Raw genomic sequence first — 14,039 nt, forward strand, 5'->3', positions numbered from 1 at the left:
GGTTCCCGTGACGACGGGCCTCCAGCCTCCAGTGATTTATCTTTGGCTGAAATGACATCACTCTGAAACATGGCGTCCCGGGGGGGCGTTGTTTAACGCTCTGGTTGTCACGGCAGCGGCGGGCGGAGTGGTGCTGGGACAACTCTGGACACATTGAGGGGGGGTGGTTTCGGCGTTACTGCCCCTCTGACGCGTCCCCCAGGGGGCATAAATCTGTAAATGGAGAAGTGAGGGACCGCTAATGTGTCGGCGCTCCATCATCAAACACTTTCAAAGTCCATCAGCCCCCGCCCAATCAGCATTCACCTCCATCGCCGCGCCGCGCGGCGAGGAGACGCCGGCGATTAGCTTCCTGTCAGACGGCGGCCATTAAGGAGTCGTTATCGGAGCAGCTCCATTAGCGGCTACGGAGCTAATCCAATTGTCTTTACGCCGTTAATATCGTTTAATGGTGTCCTTCCTGTCCATCTACCCCCCTGGCCCCCCCCATCGGAGCGCCGTCCTCGTCCTCACCAGACGTTAGCCGGGATGATGGGGCGGGAGGGCAAACACGCGTCAGACCAGCGATGACACGGAGTATCGTCAGTGGAACATGTGACGCTCACGGGCCTTCAGACGTCTGCAGGAGGCTGAGCCTGGAGGTCAGAGGTCAACACCAGGAGACTCAGAAGGTCCCAGTAGGATCCTGTAGGTCCAGTTTTAGCCCTAACCGCCACAGGCGTTAGCATGTAGCTTGTATATGGCGAAGGGTTTGTACGCCATATTTGAGCTATAAAACAATGTTTATAATATTTCTATACTGTGTATAATGTGTAATTATTCTATAATCTAATAGAAACAATATAAAGATAATATATATTTTATATATAATATTTAAATATACTTCTATTAGTCATATTTTAATCTGATGTTATGACTTTTTTTTTGAGTTGTCTTCCTCTGCTGCAGGTACCTGAACATGATTGAATCCACAAAAAACCTTATTTCCTTGTATTGAGGAGCGTCATGGTGAAACCGAACAGCTGTAACAACGTCTTCCACTCCGTTTACATGATGACGATAATAAACCGCTGCGCTTCCGTGACCGTCTGTTACTTGTTGACCTTTGTCGCCTCCTAGTGGTGGAAACTAGAATCGCATCATGGCGACGTCAGCCGACCTGTTCACACTGACGTTGTTTTGACAGGTGATTGTTCACCAGTTCCTTACGGTGGTTGTTCGTGTCTTTACCTGAACAGGTAACTATAACGCATTAATAAGGTCTCTGTGTCTCCGGTCTGACCTGGAGAGACGATCTCTCTGCATAATGTCGACTTAATAGTTCATCATTGTTCATTTAGACACATTGAACGTGTGTTCGATCTGTTACAACTCATTTTAAGTAAATGCATTACTAAATGTTTTTTAATTCTCCTCCATTTAGTTTCTGTTGTCTCGTTAACGGCGACGATTCCACCTTTAACTCTTGTTCATCGTACAAAACATGACGCCGAGAGAAACAGGAAGTGCCACCGGAAGATTGATGTTTCGTCCAGCCAATAGGATAGCGAGGTCTGCTTTCTAATCCCGCCTTCACGTAAAACCAGCCAATCGGCGGCCGGGTTTGGAACTTCCGCTCTCCAGCCAAAGCATGTCCATTGTACAAGCTGTTCCAGAGTCCCGCGACTGCTGAAACTCGAGCCGTTAAATCCGTGATTCGGTGACCGTCGTGTCATCTGCCGGTACCGGGTGGCACCTTTTCGCTCGATATTCTTCGAAGCGGGTGTCAGTGAACTTCCCGCGAAGTAGCGGTTTGTCCGGGGGGAGCGAGCAGCCACAGCTCACCGTCGGAATTCGGTCTTTGGCGGCTCTCAGCCAGCTTCCTTCCGCCGCAGCGCTTCCAGCTAGCAAGAGCCAGTAGCGGTGGGCCGGTCCGGTTCGGTCCGCGACGGGAACCCGGTTCGAACCCTCCGGAACATGGTTCAACCGGAGCGGAGCTCTCCTCAGGAAAACTCGTCAAAGTCCGACTGTTAGCTCCGCTACTAGCCGCTAACCCCTGCTAGCCGCTAACCCAAACTAGCCGCTAACCCCAGCTAGCCGCTAACCCCAGCTAGCTGCTAGCATCAGCGGCTCGCCTCTGACAAAGCGCAGCGCGTGAGCGCCGGAAGGAGCTCGCGGGCTCTTCGCTCGTGCGTTTCTCGGTTCCGGAGCGACCCCCCACCCGGGATGAACGGCTTCAGCACGGAGGAGGACAGCCACGACGGGCCGCCCGCCCCGCCGTTCTACGGGCAGAGCTGCTGCCTGATCGAGGACGGGGACCGCTGCGGCCGCTCCGCCGGAAACGCCTCCTTCAGCAAGAGGATCCAGAAGAGCATCTCCCAGAAGAAACTCAAGCTGGACATCGACAAGAGCGTGAGTGTGTGTGTGTGTGTGTGTGTGTGTGTGTGTGTGTGTGTGTGTGTGTGTGTGTGTGTGTGTGTGTGTGTGTGTGTGTGTGTGTGTGTGTCAGCACGGAGCCCCGCTTCTGGTTCCATCTTTACCGGCTAACGTTAGCAGCTAACTGCTTCCGCCTGATTTAAAAGTCAGGTTAGCTGTAGCTGCGTTAGCAGGAAGCTAACGGTGTCGTTCCACAACAGGTGACGTTAGAAACACGTGACGGCGCGTCCCGGTGACGCGTTGGGTGAACCTCTAAAACAGAAAAAACAAATATAATAATAAAAAATAATAATAACAAAAAAAATTATAAAAAATATTTGGATCAGAAACCGTTTAGATCAAAGAGTTCCCATTCTAGAGTATTTTAAGGTTAATAACTTTGACCACGTGACCATCAATGTGATGTTGTGACGGGTTTATTGACGTTAGATGCAGTCTTTCAGCTCATACATCACATGCTCAACGTTACGTCACATCCGTGGGGGTGAGCTGAGACTGGTCACTCTCTGCTCGCAGCATGCTAACTTGTTGCCATGTGCTAGCGCCCTGCTAACATGCTAAAGTCAGGTTTTTCTGTCCCTGCTTCTGATTGGTGGATGTTGTTGTGTTTATCACAAGGTAGGAAGTTTTCTATCAGAACCACGTGACTCCATATTGACCTGGGGGGGGGTCAGGGAGCCAATCAGATCAGTTTACATCACGTGATGTGGAAGCTAAAGATAGTAAATGTTGGTTTGTTTGTTGGTGACTGTTTTCCTGTCAGTTTGTTCTAAACTGATGGCGTCACATGATTTGTGTCGTGTTCCAGTTGGATCGTCTTGTTGTTGTTTGTGTTTATCACACGCTGCTTTCCCAGAGTGCTTTGGTGTTTTTAATGATGTCACCACAAAGACTGCCACAGGAGGGAATCGTTGGTTTTGTTTTCGGTGTGACTGCTGACAGGACTTAATCCAGCAGGAAGCACAGAGAGGAGCCCGGGGGTCCACTCTGCTTTGGGGGGGTTAAATGTTGGATTGTCCTCTAATGCCTCCGCTGGTGGTTGTAGGTTCGACACCTCTACATCTGTGACTTCCACAAGAACTTCATCCAGAGCGTCCGCAACAAGAGGAAGAGGAAGACCAGCGACGACGGGGGGGAGTCTCCGGATCACGACGTGGAGGTTCCTGAGGTGGGTGGAGCTCCCCAGTCAGAACCAGAACTCTTAGAGCCTGGTGTGAGTCCTGACCCCCCTCTGTCCTCAGGTGGACCTGTTCCAGCTGCAGGTGAACACGCTGAGACGCTACAAGAGACACTACAAGCTGCAGACCCGACCCGGACTCAACAAGGCCCAGCTGGCTGAGGTGAGCAGAACAGGGCCGGAACCGGGTCTGACCCAGGTCCTGGTGGTCATGTGGTCTCTGGTCTGTGGTGACGACTCTGGACGGTACCCTAGACCGAACCCAAAGATTCTGAACTTCCTGTTTGTCTGTCCGGCCCGCGTCGGTTCCGTTTCTCCCCCAGCTGAGACCCAGCGCCGCCAGCGGGGGGCGTTGAGCTTGACGGATGACGGTGGGCGGGGGCGCCCCTCTGAATGCTGGGACAGCTGCAGCTGGTTGAGGGCTGTTGACTGCTCCTTATTGATGACGTGGGGGCTCGTTAATGGGGGGGCCGTGGCAGCCTGGGGAAACGTTCAACTTGCCTTCATTCATTCCGTGTGTCGTACGGCGGCTGACCCCCCGCCCCCCCGCGTCCAGGACGCGTCTGTGGATTGGGTTAATTAGACCAACGAGCGGTCGGTGCTGAGTGGGTCGGGCCCACACCACATTAATCACGCTAAACGAGCGGCGGCGCCGCGCGCACCGCAGGGGGAGGGGCCTAACGGGGGCGGGGGAGGGGCATAACGAGACATTTTCACTTGAAAGCTGACTTTAGCAGTGACTCCAGAAGGAGTCCGGCGTGAGTGAGAGTCACGTCTGGTCCTAAATGTAAAACCTGATCGTTAGACGTTGATCAGCTGATCAATAACTCCTGTCCCCCCCCCACAGACGGTGAGCCGTCACTTCAGGAACATCCCGGTGAACGAGAAGGAGACGCTCACCTACTTCATCTACATGGTGAAGAGTAGCAAGAGCCGCCTGGACCAGAAGGGCGACGGCGGCAAACCGCTGGACTAACGTCAGCCACGCCCACACATCGCCATCGGCAACAACCGCCAGACCCAGCTCCTCCCACTGCTCTGCCTTCGTCCCACTACTACCCACCCCCCCCACCTCCAGAGGACTCGCAGGAGGAGAATCGACGGCGGCGTTTCCCATGTCCTCCCCTCCGTCGAGGACCAGGACTCGCTCGGCGGGGTCGCCGTCGCCATGACGACACTGAACTGTGGATATGTACAGAAACTGGCCGTGTACAGACGTAGCTGCCTTAAGAGTTGAAAACAAACACGTTACGCTCGTTCCCTTTGTTTCTGAAGTCTATGCCAAACAGGAAGTGTTATCGTTTGATGGATCGGCGCCGCCTCCGCTGACACGCATCCAACACGGGAGTCACGTCTACAACACACGCAATCAGTTCCAGCTGCACGCCACGCGTTCAGAGACCGCTAATGTTGTTTAGTTCAGCCGTAAATCGTCTGAAGTCGTTCGTCTGATTTACATTCTAACACCTTTTTGTTTCCACGGCGATGATTTAATGTAATTCTTCATGGTTTAGTTTTTAAAGACGTCGCGACCAATCAGGACGCTCATCTGCCCGACGATCAGCTGAGGGATGGAGGCTGGTTTAAAACCCAAACCCTTCCAGGTGGTGACGGCTGATGGAGCTAACAGCGTTAGCTCACTGCTACGACAACCTCGCGCCGCTTAGCGTTGTCTCAGTCGTTACGGGTCGGAGAGCGTCGTGTTGGTTGAGGCTGAATCCGTCATAAACAACCTGGAGAACAACCTGGTTACATCCTGGTTACCTGGACGGACATTAGCGTCGGTTGGGCTCCGCAGCTGGTCGTAGCGTCGTTAGCGGCTTGCTGCGCTAAAACATGTTGTTTTGCTTCCTATCTGATCCGTGATGTCATTGGACGGCTGCTGACACGCCTCCAGGCGGCGGCGCTTGAGGCTAACTCGTGTTCAGACGCATGACGGGCGATACTGACCTCTGTGTCGTCGCCACGGCGACGTTGGAGCTGCTGGATTGTTTTGTTTTAACTTAGCCGCCTTGATGCTACAGGAAACACCTGGAAGCAACTCACCTGTTTTTAGTGACGGTCGTCTGACGGAGCTCCTGAAAGGTTTGACATTTATCCCATCATGCATTTCACTCTGCACCAAAAGTGGAGTCATTCAAACCGATTCTAAAACATGACCCCCCACCCCCACACACACACACACATCGTCACACATCTCACGTACTTCTGGTGTCTGTTCTGTTTGGCCTGTAGTTTTGTTAGCGTCGTGTAGAAAACACTTTAAACTTTATTAACACTTTGGCCGGACATCATTTAACCCTTGTTGTATTAGAACGTATTTAAATCCGGCTGCTTGTTGCCTCTGATGGAAGAATAAATGTATTGTACAGTCCGCGTCAGTCTGGTCTTTATGGCGCGTCTGGCTGCAGTAGCATCCACCCACCACCAGGGGTCTCTGTGGGGCCTCCTGTCGGATGTGGGCCCCTGCTCCTGAAATTCACCTTTTTCTGATGGTTTTGTAGCAACATCAATAGAACACACCAACGCTCTGAAGACGAGGCTCCTCAACAAAGTGGAAAAAATAGAATTTCACTCAAACCTCAAAATTTGTCATCCAATTTTTGACAACACGATTCCAAAGAAATTATTTTTATTTAAAAGGTTTTAACTCCACCGAGGAAGAGGAGCAGCCACACGAGAGATTAATGTCGAATACATTGTGAAGTAATAATTTGTGATGTTGTTTTTATGAGACAGGAGGGAGTTAGAAGAAATTATTCTGATTGACGACCCGAGACGCACAAATGAAAAACAGGCTTTACAGCAGTTTTATTTCCAAATGAAATATTTATTATAAAAATTTACAGCTGCAAAAAAAAAAAAAAAATCCATCAGAGTTCTCGGGCGAGGAGGCTCAGATGATGACGGTCCAGCTTTGGGTCGCCGTGAGTCATGTGATCTGGCACCCTGGATTCAGGGGCCGAACCTCGTCTGAATGTCCGTGTTTAGACGTCTCCTTCAGGTCAGACGTCCCGCTGGACGTTTCATTAGTTTTATCCCAGGACCAAATAGTTCTACACTGCTTCCCCGGAACCCCCCCCTCAAAGGCCCCTGAGGGTCCCTGGACCCCACCTTGCAAACCTTTAAATTAGCAGAAAAGCACAGGAACACACTGAGAGTTTTAGAGCCTTTTAAAAGTTCTCAGGTCGTAAAATAAAATGAGCATACATCACAAATTCTGATATTTTTTAACAAGGTTTTTAAACGGGATTTATAAAAATGTGTAAAATCTGTCCTGTGGTGAACGGGACCCGAGAAAATAAAAACCTTGATAGGATCTTAAAATCAATTAAATGTTGTTTGCTAAGATAGAAATCCAAATTTGTAATAAATAATTTTTGACTGAACAAATAAATGGAAAATATGTGTTGAGAATTTGTAACTATTGGAAGCTATTAAATTGTTTTTAGTCACTTTTAAATATTTTTTTCATAAAGAAAACAAACTCAGCCACAGCTGGGTGTCATAAAATAATTCATTTATTAAGGAACTAAATATAACTTCACATCCGGGTTACATTTCATCCACATTGCGCACAGGAGTAAAGGTCTAAGTCTTTGACATGTCGGTGTGAACGCGTCAACGTTCAGTCTGGTTTCAGTGACGTCATCTGAGGTAGATCAGTTCATTCTATACAGTCAACGGAGCTGCAGGTGACAGTACGGAAGCTCAGCGGGGACAAAAGTGTCGGGAAGATCCGTCAATTTGAGCGGGAAGCCGCGGAAATCAGGAAGAAGGCTGTCCGGAGGACTGCCTGTCCGAAAATCCTTTATCTTCGTAATAATTAATTAGTCTGATTTGATTTAATTTTTTAATGTACATTTTTAACTGAGCTCACAGGTGTGGTGAACATTTATCCTCCCCGTGACGTGAAAACAGCTCACGACACGTCAAACTGGGACCGGCGGGGATGCTGATGGCCATCTTGTTTCTGATTGGACACCTGTTGCGCAGCATCAACAGGAAGACACTCCGCGGCCTCCGGTCGCATCTCCCGGTCCATCTGACGGGAAAACCCGCCGCACCCTCCCGGTTACCGGAGCTAGAAGAAGTCAGTCATTCACGGCGTTCGGTGTGACGCGGAGGTCTCCCGGTGACGTCAGGGTTTGGAGCCACAGCGGCGCCATGTTGGAGGTGAGTGACGTCAATGACGTGCGTTCAGTGGCAAGAGGACAAAAATAGAACGTATTTAAAATAAAAATCGTATTAAAAATAAAAATCCGGCGTTACAGTAAAGCGGACCAATGCTGCGTTCAAGGCGCCGTAAACTCTCGGATTTGGGAGTGTCTGAGCTACACGATCAACTCAGGACAGAACGGGTGACCTGATGCTAATCAATAATCAAGTTCCTATCAGTGGAGCAGGAGCACGTTAGGAAGGTAATAATAATACACTTATAATGGTTATCGAACCATATCAATAGGAAATTATTGTTAAATTAATTAGTTTGTGTTGAAGCAAAAATGTGACCCAACTTTAAATCATGTCGTCGGATATTTTTCTACATTTTTCTATTTTCAATTGAACCTGAACGCAACGAGAGGCTGAAGGTAAAACACGATAAGGTGTGTCGCGTGTGTGACGTCATATACGAGAAATCAGTCATTAACAGAGTTTAATTAGTTCCGTGGAGAATGAGGAAAATTCATCCCATTTATTTTGTTTTTGAATTAATTAATTTTTTTAATTTATTTTGTTTTTTAATTTATTTTGTTTTTGAATTTATTTAGTTTTTTAATTTATTTTGTTTTTGAATTTGTTTTGTTTTCACCGTTAACCTGAGCCGCGAGCCTCGAGACGGAATCAGCCAATCAGGCGTCTTTATTTCAGTTAATATCGGATCAATTATTCCCATAAAAAGCCTCAACGTTCCAAATGTTTTTTTTTTTTAATCGTAAAACCGGTTTGAACCGGTTAGGATAGACCAAAACCAGATTTAATGTTCCTTTAGAAATAGTTTATTTCACTCACACAAAAAACAAACAACACGCGTCTTGAGAAAGTTCCGTTAGGATGAGAGAATTCAATTATGCTCAACATTAAATAGTTTTAAAGTTCATAAATGTTTTAAGGAAAAATTCAGCATTTAATTTGATGCTCCTTTTAAATTTTAAATGCTGTGATGAAATTCCGCAAATATTAATTCAAATCAAAACATTGGTAATTTTTTATCGCTAATTTATTTGTTCATTTAATTACTTCATGGTGTTTTCATGTCTGACTAATGCAGTTTATATATTTTTAGAATATTAATTTTCTTTCCGTCTTAGATTTAATGTGAGAAGCTGCGGAGCAACAATTTACCTTCAGGAATCAAAGTATTTAAATTCTGAATTAACGCATTAAAATTAAAATAAATGTGTTTTTGCGATTTAACTCAATGGTTGGTGTGGGGGGGTGCCCAAAGTATTATTCTGAATTTTTAATGAGTTAAATAAATATTTTCTCCTCCAGACTGCACACACACACACACACACACACACACACACACACACACACACACACACACACACACACACACACACACACACACACACACACACACATTGTGTTCAGCTGATTAAAGTCTGAGTCAAATAGATTTTTAAGCCCCTTTGGCTCCAAACCCTCTCGGTGTAATTTATTCATTTTCTGCGCCGTCACATGTTCGAGCCCCCCAGCCCGACGCCAGATAACATTTTAGGGGAGACAGATGTTTTCCGACACGGGGGCCACATCTGGCCCGCAGGACCGGAGCGGAAACATCAAAAGTTAAAAAAACAAAAAACACAAATATCAAGTCGGTTGTAAAGCACCGGAGCCCCCCCTCCCCCCGGTGTTTGTTTGTTTGTTTGTTTGTTTGTCCGGTTCTCCCACGCGGTGCGCGTCACTGCGCGCTGCGGTGTGTTCGGTTCAGTCAGTGGTTTTGATCAGAATGGGGGGGTTGGGGTTGGGTTGTGGGGGGGTCACTGGTTGAGCTCCAGAGCCCAGACCTGCTGCGGCCACCCGGTCCGGCCCTTCGCCTTCTTCTCGGGCCCCAGAGGCTCCTGGGGGCCCTCGGTCTGCGCAGAAACACCACGTTAGTCCCGCGTCCCCCCGCGACACTCATTCACACGTTCACGCGGATCGATCCGGCGCTGTGACGCCATCAGGGCTGTGACGTCACACAACAACAACTAACGACAGAAACAGACACGGAATAAAGGAGAAGCGGCTCGAGTTAGACTGAGTTTAACTAAACCCGCGAGTCAGGATTAAAACTAAGTGCTGGGTTTTCATTTGGACTAGGATTAAAATGAAAAACTAAACTTAACTTGAATTAACCGTCTGGCTTTTTGTTAACTGTAAACCAAACACTGAGCCGTCATTAGAGACAAACAGTTTGTTCGTCATTGAAATCAAATGAGACGGAATTATTTAATTATAGTGAAACTAAAGTCCAGTTTATTTAGAGCTGTGATGATTCTATAAATATATTTAAGGTCATCCATTGTTGAGATGTATTTATTGTTGTGATCCAGGTTGTGATTTTTTAAGAACTTCTATAGAGTCATAATAAATTTATTATTAACTGGTTTCCATTGTCTGGGGTCAAAGGTTATGGGTTTAAAATCAATTAGATCCACTGGTTTTGAAGCCAAACTTTTTCTTCTGTCTGATTCCAGTTTGCGTGGGATTAATTTAGCAAAATATGAAATAAAATTAATAAAATAAATTTGACGATGAACTACTAACATGTTTAATAAATATAAACATGTTTAATTTGTGTTTCCAATTTTTCAGCTGTCGGGGAAATGTGTACGAATTTTTTTGTCAGGGATTGTAATTAAAATAAAAAATGTAATAATAATTAAATGTGTAATTTTATTTGTAGATTATAACCTGACCCAGACTAAATCAATCTGTAATTTTTTTAAACTCCTGGATGTTTTCCTCCTCACATCGACCGGCCCGTTCATCACGACTCACCGGCTCCCGTTTCCTCTTCAGGTCCCGGTTGTCAAATTTCTTAATTTCGGCCTTGAAGGCCTCCGTCTCCCCGGAGTCTTTGGCCAGCACCTCCATCAGGTAGGCGATGTAGCTGGTGGCCAGGCGCAGCGTCTTGATCTTGGACAGCTTGGTGTCGGCCGGCACGTTGGGGATACACTCCCGCAGCTCGGCGAAGGCCGTGTTGATGCTCTCCGTCCGCCGCCGCTCCTTCTTCGGCCCGGACGTCCTCCGCTTGCCCATCCCCGGCTGGAGCCCCTCCAGGCGGCCGTCGTGCGTCGCCCCCGGCGCGCCCAGCTCCGCGGCCGGGTAGGGGGGCTGCAGCGGGAAGTCCGGCGGAACCTCCCCGTGGTTCACCACCCAGCTCTGGAAGTAGGGCGCGTCCTGGTGGCACCGCTGCACGAACGGGAAGGGGTCGTGCATCAGGTGGTGGTGATGCTGGTAGCCCCCGATCAGGTTCATGGCGGGAGGGGTGGCTGGGGGGGTCGCTGCCGTGGTCTCCGTGGGCTTCTGTCCGCCGCTCTGCCTCTCTGCTCCGCGTTAAGACGGGTCCCTGAACGCACCAGCGAGCCGCGCCGCCCGCCTTTACATCGTCCTTCCTGCCGGAAGCGGCTTCAGAATCAGGCCGGAAAAAGTGAGTAATCCCTGGGAGCGGGTGGAGCGATCCTCCCGGTGGCGGCTCGGTTCCCGGTTCCCGGAGCGCTGCGCTCTGAGCCGCGGAGAAATTGGAGCCAGATGAAGGTGAGAGGCCCCCAGGTTTATATGATTGGGACGTGAGCGTGGGAAGGAGGCAGCCAATGGAGGAGGGCGGCGGGGCGGGAGGAGGGTCCGGAGGGTTGCGCCATCCCGATGGAGGGAGCGGAGCCCGGAGACGAACCGGCAGACGGGAGGAGAGACCGTCTGGGGGGGTTCATTAAGAATATTTACATGTGGTGGTTTGGTTTGGAGAGATTTTACGCGCAGAAATTACGCGTCAGAAATTGGCCGAGGGGGCGATTGTTGCGTTCAAGGGGTGGAAATAATAAGTTGAGATATTTTATTTGTCACTTCAAATGCATCCAAACAAAAATAGGGATTATAATCTGGAATAACGTTCAACTCTGAGGCAGGAAATGAGGGAATAATGAGGAATCCTGAGTGTGGGTGAATCCACGTGAATATTCTATAAAAATAATTATATTAAATGAAAACACATTAATTCGGTGTTTCACGTTCTGTCAAACCTAAAACTAATGTTCCTCCCTGCGTCCTGACGCGCGTCCAATCCGGTTCCATATTTGCTCCGGTGCGTAACGACCGGCTCAGATTCTCCTGTTCCAGGAATAATAATCCTGGGGAGTGTAAATGAGATTATTTAGTGACAGTCGTCATACCTCAGCAGTATAAGGAAAGGCCTGTGGGTTACACACACACACACACACACACACACACACACACACACACACACACACACACACACACACACACACACACACACACCATCTTATCTCCATCACCTAAAAACATTATCCCATTACATCACGTGACCCTGACTTCTGCTTCTTATCTAAATACTCCATAAATCACGAGGTGTCGCGCGCTTACGTGGATTCCATAAAAGCCTCGCGCGCTGCTCCGTTTTTCCCGCCACGGCCCGTCTCACCGTCCGCCGGTGCGCGGATGGATATCCGTCAATCCGCTCCGGTCTCTGTGAATAATCCCATCATTTCTGGGGCCATAAAATCATCCGCACTCAGCACCCCCCCCCCCCCGTCAGGTGGAAATATTTCACAAATAAATAATAAGTTTCTCCTTTCCTACAGTTTCCGCGGAGGGACGCAGTAATTCTAACGCGCTGCTCTCACTTTAATGCATCATTAATTTCCCCTCATGGTGCGTTCACGGCCACCCGACTCTCTGTGTTTATGTGTTTTTATAAGTTTGAAGGATCTGAACTCTTTCCTGTGGCGGAGCGGGAGAAACCGGAGGAGCAGGCTTCAAACCGAATTAACCCCTAATCCGGATTCTAATTATGGGCCTAATAAATAATCTGATGATGACATTCCTACTGTGTGTGTGTGTGTGTGTGTGTGTGTGTGTGTGTGTGTGTGTGTGTGTGTGTGTGTGTCTCACCGGAATATCAGGCAGGAAACACCAGGAACAGATGTGGGAAAAATCATTTTAATGCTGGGATTTAAAATAAATTCAAAAATATTTAGAATAACTTTATTTAAAAAATTTTTTTAATTTTTTTTCTTGATTCAAACAACAAAAGAAAATTTTCAACAATTTAAAATCTGACGTGTTTGAAATGAACCCACTGTGTGAAGAGAATTTCAGCGATATTTAAAATTCTCTGCTCTGTTTTTGAAAGAAATGTGACCCCCTCCTTCCAGACCTGACCCCCCTACGATTTACTGAAGTCCGTCTACCTAACAAACACAGCAGTGATAAACGCCATCTCTCCTCGGTCGGTGGTTTCTGTCCTGCTGACAGTCGGACGCCGTCGGGGAAATGAAGGAGACGTTGGATCTGGAGCCGCTGGTTAGACGAGTGTTTGTGTTCCAGAGGCCTCACAACGGGTCTGGGGGGGTTACAACGGGTCCGGGGGGTCACAACGGGTCCGGGGGGCTACAACGGGTCTGGGGGGTTACAACGGGTCCGGAGGGTTACAACGGGTCCGGGGGGTTACAACGGGTCCGGGGGGTTACAACGAGTCCGGAGGGGTTACAACGAGTCCGGAGGGGTTACAACGAGTCCGGAGGGGTTACAACGAGTCCGGGGGGGTTACAACGAGTCCGGGGGGGTTACAACGAGTGAAGAATGAACACGTTAAACCGTTAAAGTTCAGTCTGAGGGAGAGGAAAGAATCCAGCTCACAAAACGTTTCCTTTCCCTTCAAATCTGGTTTCAGGTCGACGTCCAGGACGACTGCAACCCAGAACCCAGAACCGAACCCGGTCCAGGTGTGAAGGAGGGCCCCGGCGCTGAGGACCAGGTCCCCCAGGTAACGTTTGTCCGTTTAGTCAGAACTGAATCTGGTTTAGAACCAGTGACTCCTCTGGACCCCCCCCCAAAGACCCCCACCGGGTCCGGCTTTAAAACACACAGGATTCAGACACAAAGTCCAGAAGGGCACAAAGTGGCCCTCAGGGCCCCCGTAGGGCCCCCGTAGGGCCCCCGTAGGGCCCCCGTAGGGCCCGCGCTAGCGTCTCAGTGTACAGACCGCCTCACGTGGACGTTGAGATCCTGATAAAACAGGTTTCCCTCCTGGGGGGCTCTAGAACATCGACTGAATGTTCAGACATTTTATTTTATCTGTGTTCAGAACGAGCTCCAGATGTCAGACGGGAATAACGGCTCTTCTGTCGCCGTGGCGACGAAGCAGGAGCTCCAGCCTGACGACACGAGTCCGTTTTAACCTTTAAAGGTGTGTTTGTTTCTGCGTCCGGCGGGGGGG

General features: G+C 48.8%; 2 protein-coding genes across 3 annotated transcripts; one reads left to right on the plus strand and one right to left on the minus strand.

Annotated features, from left to right (window-relative positions):
- The first annotated feature begins 1,048 nt into the window (after positions 1 to 1,048).
- On the plus strand, positions 1,049 to 5,966 carry sap30l (sap30-like). 2 transcript variants are annotated; one of them, XM_068332072.1, is made up of 5 exons: positions 1,049 to 1,238; positions 1,424 to 2,391; positions 3,461 to 3,583; positions 3,657 to 3,755; positions 4,440 to 5,966. In XM_068332072.1, the coding sequence occupies exons 2-5, from the start codon at positions 2,206 to 2,208 to the stop codon at positions 4,566 to 4,568; spliced, it is 537 nt and encodes a 178-aa protein (XP_068188173.1). In that variant the 5' UTR covers positions 1,049 to 1,238; positions 1,424 to 2,205; the 3' UTR covers positions 4,569 to 5,966. The 2 variants fall into 2 exon arrangements, with proteins under 2 accessions (XP_068188173.1, XP_068188172.1); XM_068332071.1 differs by having other exon boundaries at positions 1,049 to 2,391.
- Positions 5,967 to 7,095: 1,129 nt separating this feature from the next.
- On the minus strand, positions 7,096 to 11,503 carry LOC137606689 (heart- and neural crest derivatives-expressed protein 1-like). Its single transcript, XM_068332070.1, has 2 exons — positions 10,583 to 11,503; positions 7,096 to 9,675 (listed from the first exon to the last, which is right to left on the minus strand). The coding sequence occupies exons 1-2, from the start codon at positions 11,060 to 11,062 to the stop codon at positions 9,580 to 9,582; spliced, it is 576 nt and encodes a 191-aa protein (XP_068188171.1). The 5' UTR covers positions 11,063 to 11,503; the 3' UTR covers positions 7,096 to 9,579.
- Between the last annotated feature and the right edge of the window lie 2,536 nt (positions 11,504 to 14,039).

Source organism: Antennarius striatus, chromosome 13 (genome assembly GCF_040054535.1).
Source record: "Antennarius striatus isolate MH-2024 chromosome 13, ASM4005453v1, whole genome shotgun sequence".
NCBI lineage: Eukaryota > Metazoa > Chordata > Actinopteri > Lophiiformes > Antennariidae > Antennarius > Antennarius striatus.